Source organism: Sinocyclocheilus rhinocerous, unplaced genomic scaffold (genome assembly GCF_001515625.1).
Source record: "Sinocyclocheilus rhinocerous isolate Xijiao unplaced genomic scaffold, SAMN03320098_v1.1 scaffold317, whole genome shotgun sequence".
Classification (NCBI taxonomy): domain Eukaryota; kingdom Metazoa; phylum Chordata; class Actinopteri; order Cypriniformes; family Cyprinidae; genus Sinocyclocheilus; species Sinocyclocheilus rhinocerous.
Window position 1 is genome coordinate 135,880 of NW_015633534.1, and position 9,739 is coordinate 145,618.

The window sequence follows — 9,739 nt, forward strand, 5'->3', positions numbered from 1 at the left end:
AAACCGCTGCCGAAGTCTGCAGATGTTGTGGTGATTGGAGGAGGAAGCCTGGGTTGCCAGACCCTCTACCACCTGTGTAAACTAGGCATGACCAATGTAGTTCTGCTGGAGAGGGACAGATTGACTGCAGGCACCACCTGGCACACGGCAGGTATTGCACTTTGTTTACTTTGTGATTAGAGTTTCTTTCTGTGCTCCAACAACTTAAAAAAGTAAAGGCAGAAACACATCAGTTTTGTTTCAGTGCATAATGTGTAAAAAAAGAACCTAGGTTGCATGTGCACAATATAGAAAATGTAATTAATGTTGCAAAGCAGATTTAATTCCTCACTTGTACAGTGAGTGTAGTTCAAGAGTTTACTCCATGAATAGGCTTACAGAGTTGATTTTGTAATAGTTAAAGCCAAATCCTTGGGCGTAGCAGTCTGTCAAATAATGAGCTCCAGCTCATCTTTTGAATTTTGTTTCTGTTTGTATAATACAATCTTTTTACCTTTTCACAGGACTTTTGTGGCAGTTAAGACCTAGTGATACCGAGGTGGAGCTGTTGGCTCACACTCGCAACGTGATCAGCTCAGAGTTGGAGGAGGAGACTGACCTCGAGACGGGTTGGATCCAAAATGGAGGCCTGTTCATTGCTTCCAACAAGCAGCGACTGGACGAATACAAGCGCCTCATGTCGGTATGGCACAAATCCTAAACCACACATCTTGCCAAGATGGGTCTGTGCAGTAAAATTGCAAAAACAAATGGTTTTAATAAATGAATTGACTGTTTTTCTAGCCTTGCCTAGAAAATCTATAATTTAGTAAACATAATGAATGAAATGTGAGTGATTAAAGATAACCTGATAAGTAAAATACTCATAGATTTTGCATTTCAGCTGGGTAAAGCGTACGGCATTGAGTCATACGTCCTATCACCTGCTGAGACCAAGGACCTGTATCCTCTGATGAATGTGAAAGATCTTTATGGCACGCTGTATGTGCCTAAAGACGGCACCATGGACCCAGCAGGCACCTGCACCACCCTCTCCAGAGCAGCCACTGCACGCGGTGCCACTGTACGTCTCCATACCCTTTACTTTTTTAAGTGATGCTTGAATTATTCTATATATAAGCTAATGGAGCACAGGGTGAATTACTGTATTGTAAGCCAGTGGTCTGGTTTAAGTTATGACAATGTATGAACCATATTGATATGTTTATCATTGATTACAGGTGATTGAGAATTGTCCAGTGACGGGTATCCAGGTTAAGGTTGATGATTTGGGTGTTAAGAGAGTGAAAGAGGTGGAAACTGCTCATGGGACCATCCAAACACCATGTGTGGTGAATTGTGCAGGTCAGAATTATGCAGACTTCACCAGCAGAGGGCAGTCTGTGATAGCGAAATGCCATTTAACACAAGCTGCAGTCACTTCTTATTTAATTAAATAATCCATTCTGAAAGCTGATTTTTAAATTATATTTGTCTAAATTACCTTAAAATGTAACAACACTCTTGAACATAGATGGGGGAAAAAACACATCTAAACACTTTTGAATGGTTATACTATTTTTAAATTTTGTCATTTCATCTGAATATCAACATTTGTGAGATTTACTCAGTTGAGAGAGTTTTGAGGTTAATTGATCTAATTTTGTGTCTTTTGAAAATAGTGTTCTGTGAAATGTCCCAAGTGGCATGTTGTTACTAGTGGTGTTATTTTTAAATGTAATATTTATTGTAATTAATGGGGTTATTATTTAATATTTCTTTGTATTAGATGTACATTTCAGACCTCTTTGCTTTTATTAAAACCTCTAGGCTAATTTAGTGAAATCATTGGCTTTGCATTCATAGTGCTGCTATTCACATATTTTCAATTAAAATATGGGAAATTAAATATGTAAATATGCATATACCTGTATAATCAAATAAATCATATAATGAATTTACCTTTCAGATGAATCTCATTTACTGGGATTCTGCTTTGCCTGTTATCAGTTACTCAATTATTCATCTAAATTGTCAAATTAAAATTTTAAATAGAATAGATGATTAAGTATTTTACACTATATTACCCTTTAAAACATTCAGAAATATTAATAGGAATTATATCAAACGTCATTTATACATTCTGTAAAAGTATAGCCAGGTAGTGGGTAATTTTCTTATTATTTTAATATATTTTTATTTAAATTAGTGTTTACTTATTGATTATTTTACGTAAATGTTTAAATATTTTAAGTATTTTTAAAAATGGATTTCTTTATCAAATCTCATCAAATATCTGCTCAAATATTATACAGCAAAATCCTGTGTGTGTTTTTTCAGGTGTCTGGGCCACTAAGTTGGGGGAAATGGCAGGCGTCAATGTTCCTTTGATTGCCATGCACCACGCTTATGTCGTCACAGAAAGAATCGAGGGAATTCAGGTGAGCTTTCAAATGAGTCTCACTGTCCAGTTCAGCACAGCATAGATCTTTAGAATTCAATGCACAGAACACAGCAGACACTCAAATTCACATCAAGGAGAGAAATGCACATATTACAAAACAGTGAGGCGCTAATTTGCATGATTTATTCATACCATGGTGCATGCAGGGAAACAGAGTCCAGCATCCATTATTGATTGATATTAATGATTATACAAGAAAAAAAATTACAGAACAGTTCCATCATTTTAGTATGCGATATTTTGGTTCAAAAGCACCTGCAGTCCAGTTTAACCATGTGCGGCAATAGCACTGCTCCATATTTAAATGAAGTAATTAGCATTATATTTAGTGCAAATATGCGTCCTATGTTTTAATTTAATGGAAAAGGTTTTTACATTTAGTCATTAAGCATTTTTATTCAAGTTATTCCAAATTTAGCCACTTGCACCAGCCGACTAGTGCTGCATAGATACTGCATTTCATATCTTGCATAAGTGTTTTTGTGTCTTTACAGTGTCTATAGAAGACTTGTGCTAATTTAAAAATGTTACCAAGGAAACCAAGGAATTGTACTAAATTAAATGTGCTACCAAGGAAACCAAAGAAAATGACATGTGACAGACAAGCATCAGTTTAGGGTGGTGTGAAAATCATAAATAGATCAGTAATGTTTCACACTAGATTACTGTTTTTCAGCAGCCATACATTTATGTTTTTACATGCAATATTAAAGTATCATTATATATTATGAAGACATTTTAAACATATATACTGCTGTTCAAAAGTTTGGGATCAAGGTTTTTAATGTTTTTTAAAAATGTATTCTTGCGCTCATTAAGGCTGCATTTATTTGATCAAAAATACAGAAATAACAGTAATATTGTGAAATATTGTTGCAGTTTAAAATAACGGTTTTCTATTTAATATGCTTTAAAATAGAATTTCTTTCTGTGAAGCAAAGCCGAATTTTCATCAGCCATTACTCCAGTCTTCAGTGTCACATGATTCATCAGAAATCATTTTAATATGCTGATTTATTATCAATGTTGGAATAAAAAGTTAAAAAGAACAGCATTTATTCAAAATAGAAATCAAAATAGAAAGACTTTACTATCACTTTTTATCAATTTAACACATCCTTGCTGAAAAAAAAAAAGAATTTCTTTCAAAAAAGGAAAGAAAAAAAAGTACTGATCCCAAACCTTTGAACAGTAGTGTATATTGTTACAAAATATTTCTATTTTGAATAAATGCTGTTCTTTTAAATTTTCTATTCATCAAAGAATCTTGAAAAAGTATCCCATGTTCCAAAAAATATTTAATAATATTGAAAGCTAAAATATGTTACTAAAATCGATCCTGTTTGTAGTGGGGCCAATAAAAATGGCAGAGCAATTAATAACCAAACTATTTAAGAGATATTTTCTAGACATAATGGCAACTGATATTTATTAAATGAAGTTCAAATGCTGTTTTAATTGGTCATCTCAGGTGCCTGAATCACAGTGAAGCTGTACACTGCTGGATTATATTTTTCGGCATTATTTTCCTCAATTTAGCACTCAAAATTTTTGTTCAGCACTGATTTTGTCACTGCATTCGCGTCGTTACCTAATGTCTGTAATTCCTTTAGTGAATTGGTCATCATTAGTCAATGCACTTCAATCTTAGTGGATTCTCCCCACTGTGTTGTGTCTGTCCCTCCTTCACTTTCTTTCTTTTGGCTCTTGGTCTGTTTTTGAGCCCTATGTTGAAACCGAGAAATAAATGTGTTTTTAGCATTGATAATAATAAGACGTGTTTGTTGAGCAGCAAATCAGCATATTATTATGATTTCTGAAGGATCATGTGACACTGAAGACTGGAGTAATGATGCTGAAAATTCAGCTTTGCATCACAGGAATAAATTACACTTTAAAATATATTCACATAGAAAATAGTTCATTTAAATTGTAATAATATTTCATAATATTACTGTTTTTACTGCATTTTTGATCAAATAAATGCAACCTTGGTGAAAAGAAGAGACTTCTTTCAAAAACATGAAAAAACTGAATTCCTCCGAGCATTGGAATGGTAGTGTGTGACTGAACACACTGCTCGTATCAGCATGTGGTGAGATGGAGTCATGTTGTTGTTTAGTAAAGCTCCATATGGCTTCTACAAAAAGCCTTGTCATACATGAACATAATGAGCTAGTTTTCTTTCGAAATATGATATGAACTTGTTTTTAAATTATAAAATGTCTTTTTTCACTAGAATATGCCCAACGTCAGGGACCATGATGCATCAGTCTACCTCCGTCTGCAAGGTGATGCTCTCTCCGTGGGAGGCTACGAACACAACCCCATATTCTGGAATGATGTAAGTTGTAATAACTGTGTTTACAAATCTGACAGTAAAATTATTTAACTGAGACATAAAAGTTGCTATTCTTTCCATATTTTTTGCTATTGTTGTTTATGTGATATATTTTCTGTTTTTGGTTTGAGTTCCACAACTTATATTTTAGTTCAGATATGCATGATCACACACTGCTTCTGGGTAGTTTCCACTTACAAGTTGATTTGATGTGCATTTCATGTGCGCATTAGGTGCGTAACTGATGTTTCCTCAAAATTTCTCAAAGTATGATTCTTGTTAGTGATTCATAATGTACCATACTGGTCATCGGCTGATATTAATGATTTTAAATTAGCATCGGTCGATATTGGATAATTGTGCATGCTAATTTCTGCCTGTTTTTACATTTAGATTAACTTTTCTATTATCTAACATGATGAGTTCATTTTTAGAAACATTTTACAAACATTTCAGTCTTATTTTAGTATTATTTATATATATTTATAATATCTATTACTATTTTGAATTAGCTTTTATATTTTGTTTTCATTTTAATTTTAGTTTTAGTAATTCTGTTATGTGCTTTTGTCGTTTAGTTTTTTTCAATATTTCTATTCAGCTTTAATTTATGTAATTTTAAATTTGAGTAATTGTAGTACTTTAACTTAGACTTATTTAATCCCATTTAGTTGCAAAGGCAAGATTTATACTTTTAGTTTAAGATTTTCATCTAATATTTATATTTTTATCAGCTTTTTTTCAGTTGTCAAAAACATATTTAAAGATTTTAGATTTAGTTAACAATACCAACTCTGAAACATTTTAATTTAACACTGAAAATGTATGTCCACCTTTTGTACTACAGTTCTAATTAAAATTTTTAGTGATCTTTTTAATATCAGCTTATGGGAAATTCTCTGACTGGTAACTAAGGCATTAATGTTGGTGTTCGTGTGCACTCATCTCATAAATGGGATCATTATGAAATGACCTAATGACAGAAAAATCCTGATGCATTTGTGTAAGTCTGAAGAATTGGAGTTTTATGTACGCCAAAGCGCGGCGTGCTTTGATTGGCCAGCTATCCAGTGCGCTGTGATTGGCTGAATACCTCGAAAACGGAAATGTTATGCGCCTTATCTTATTTGGAAACACACACTCCATGACATGGCGGCGGCAACAATACCACAGCGAGAATAAAAGTTGCGCCTTCTTTCTTTGCGTAAACATTTGGGTGGCGTTATGCAAATCTTCCAACACAGGGACGTAGATTTGTGTGAGCGTGTTTAAATGAGTCTTAACTTTTATAAAGAATATCTCTTTGGGTTTGAGAGACTTCAGTCTTTGCAACTTTACAGATCTTTTATATGCACGAACAGCTTGTAACACTCCAAAGACAAAGGAAAACTTGAAATCGCATCATATGACCCCTTTAACATTATATGTCTCCTTTTAAATCTCTCCATGTTGTTTCTCAGTTGAGACTTTAAATGAGCCTATACCAGCGTTTATTTAGTATCATTTATATTCTATTATTTTCTACTTTTTGGAATTATTTAGTATCATTATATACTATTACTATTATTTTAGTTTCATTTAAAATTTAGTTTTAGTCATTTTGTTGTGTGTTGTCATTTCTATATTTTTTGGTTTATTTTTAATGTCTATATAGTTTTTATTTATGTTTGAGTTTTAGTTTATTTCGTTTTACTTTAGTACTTCAAATTAAACTAAATGAAAATGAAAATTATTTTAAGTATTTTAAAATTTTATTTTATTTCAGTTAATGTTCATTTTATTTCAAGTAATGAATATGGTTTTTTTATGGTTTTAGTTAACAAATAAATATTAAATAAAAATTAAACTGATGGTGAAACTATTTTTTACTCAGAAATTGCTATGAAACCAGGAAATGTGAAAATTGCTATGAAATGTCACAAATAATTATAAAGATACTGCAAAGAAACAGATTGAATTAAACATGAAATGCTGAAGTAGAAAGTATGAAATAGTATTTTTTGTCAATCATACTTCAATAATCTTTTATGTACAGCTTTAAAGGTGGAGTAAGCGATTTCTGGTAGCCAATGTTGACATTTGAAATCACCAAAACAAACACGCCCCTAGCCCAAAAGGGTCTTGCCCCTATTTTTATAGCTCCGCCCCACACATACGTACGCAACCCAGGCAGCGATTAGTTCTGTGAAACAAAGCAAAACCAATGTTACACCGTGTCTACACCGGACCTACACCATATATATACAGTATATACTGTACATATCTATGGTCTACACTGGATGCGGCACGACACGACAAATCCCTGACAGAAAACTGCTGCTGCGTTCTATTCATGACGTATTGACACAAATTTCAAATGATTTTCAACGATCGCTTTGTCGCGTCCAGTGTACTAGACAGACAGCTGTTGCGGCGCAGACACGGTGTTACTCACCTATCGAGAAGAAACAAAGCCACCTCGGCGTCCGATCGCAGGCCTTCCGCTCCTTGAGTTCTCTCCAGCGCTGGAAAACCGATCCGATATTTACACGGGTCCTACTTCTTGCCTTATTGCCTTAAGCCTTATTTTGTTCCGCAGACGTTTTCCTCTTTTGTTTTTTATCCGCCATCTATCTTTCTGTCGCTCGGCTCGCTAATGTCCATCCTGTGCACTAACTCTCTCTCCTCCACATCATGAGTAGACACGCCCCTTACTGCTGATTGGCTACAAGTTTGTTTTGCTATTCAGCCCGAATCAGTTTTCTAAAGCGTTTCTGAAAAATCGCTTACCCCACCTTTAATTCTATATTTAGTGTATATACGGCATAGAATTTAAGTGTCTGAAACAGTATGTAACGTTGTTCAGTCCAATCAAATAAGAAGTCAAAAAAGGAGATTTAATGTAACTGATATGGGGCTCATTGCACTAATATCAAATTCATTTGTCAAGAAAATCGCATACTGTGCACAATATACTGCAGAAATTATAAAAAGTATTACTGTACAGTAGTGTGATATTCCATACGTAGCGTGTGTGTGTTTGTGAGTGCTTCTGTCTGCAGATGTTCCAGTGTAACGATGTCTGGAGATCAGGTTTTTTACCCTGTCGCCTCCCATTTGACCACATTTACACAGCATTGCCTTTATATGATCTCCAGCCAGCAGTATTCTGTGTGTAACAAAACTTTCTCATTAAATTCACCCTCTGTCAGCTCACGCTTTCACTAGAGAAAGCAACAGTCATGCTATGAAACAGCGGATCAATATCTTAGGGAAGTGTGAAGAATTTGAGAAATGTGTTTGTAGAAACTGCGGCTGTCTGAAACTCTTAATGAGATGCTGTGAAGCCTGGCCAGGTTCTCAGCACATGCAGCCTCTACAGTTTTATTTTTACACTTCAGTCTGCTCCACACCGGCCACATATTCTCCCTATTTTTGCGATCAGCATTTCATCAGCTTTCAGATTGCTCACACTGTCTGCTGCTTCTTTCCATCCCATGGTTTCGAGTTCATTGACAGTCCCCTGTGGCAGCGAGAGAAGACAGTGACAAGCAGAGGACTTTGCTTAAATAAAATGACAAATTGAGAAGTGTTCATGGTGGAAGCATGCTTGTTGTGCCAAGAAAGTGAAGTTGGAGCTATGCAGATAGTGGGAGGAGGTTCAGTCTGTTCCGTAAAATTAACATGAAATCAAAACAGACTCTATAAAAGTTCTTAATAGATGTCTTATTATGCTGTAAAGAATAAAACTGACTTCACTCTAATATATATAGATGTAATAGATATATAACTTCACTGTAATAGATATATAGATATAAAGTCAGAATTTACAAGATATAAACTCACAATTGCCAGATATAAACTTAGAATTCAGAAAAAATAAATCTGTATTGCGAGATACTAAGACCGAATTGAGATATCAAGTCAGAATTGCGAGATGTAAAGTGTAAATTGAGAAATGTAAAGTCTGAATGTCCGAATTGACAGATATACTCCAAATTGTAAGATATAAACTTCAAATTGTGAAATACTCAGGATTGAAAAGTGTAACGTCTGAATTGCGAGATATAAAGTCCGAATTGTGAAACTCAGAATTGAGAAATGTAAAGTTCGAATTGCTATATATAACATCTAAATTGCGAGGTATAGCATCTGAATTGTGAGATATAACATCTGAATTGCAAGATATAATGCCCGAATTGTGAGATGTAAAACTTGAATTGCGAGATGTAATGTCCGAATTGTAAGATATAAACTCAGAATTGAGAAACGTACAGTCTGAATTGCAAGATATAATGCCCGAATTTCAAGATGTAAAATCCACATTGAGAGATGTGAAGTCTGAATTGCGAAATACGTCTGAATTGCACAATGAAATTACAAATTACAAGCTATAAAATCTGAATTGCAAGATGTAAAGTCCAAATTGCACTATGAAAGTATGAATTACAAGCTATAAAATCTGAATCGAGAGATGTAAATCCGAATTGCGAGATACAACATTCAAATTGCAAGATGTAAAGTCCAAACTGTGAGATATAAACTCGCAATTCAAAGGAGAAAAAAATGTGAATGGACCTTTTTCACATTTCCTGGTTTCTCAGCAGCGGAAGTCGTCATATTGGGTTAAATTCAACAGCAGTGAATGTTTTCAGACCGATGAGCTTTGTAAAAATTGACGCGTTTCAGAAAGACGGGGCATAGAGAAGAAACAATAATGTACAGTATGTGGAAAATAATGTGTTTTTTGAATTTCATTACACAAAATAATGGTAATTTTAGCAACATCATATGACCCCTTTAAATTAAAATGTCTAAAAGCTAAACTTTACTTGTATTCACATTTTTAAACCTGTTGTCCAACAAAAGAGAACATTATAACCTTTTTACTCCACAACACCAGTCAAATGCTTCCTTTTGTGATCTGATGTGGCTTCTTGTCACAGAATGAGGCAGAAAATATGTTCTATAGGCTA

At 34.1% G+C, this 9,739-nt stretch overlaps 1 protein-coding gene across 1 annotated transcript in view; it reads left to right on the forward strand.

Annotated features, from left to right (window-relative positions):
* Positions 1-9,739, forward strand: part of LOC107744257 (sarcosine dehydrogenase, mitochondrial-like) — a gene marked incomplete at its 5' end in the record, with an annotated part of 67,154 nt that continues 57,415 nt past the window's right edge. Inside the window, 7 exon segments of the mRNA XM_016557794.1 lie at positions 1-151; positions 504-682; positions 884-1,063; positions 1,221-1,344; positions 2,320-2,420; positions 4,683-4,787; positions 5,669-5,690. Of these exon segments, the coding sequence (XP_016413280.1) occupies positions 1-151; positions 504-682; positions 884-1,063; positions 1,221-1,344; positions 2,320-2,420; positions 4,683-4,787; positions 5,669-5,690 (862 nt within the window).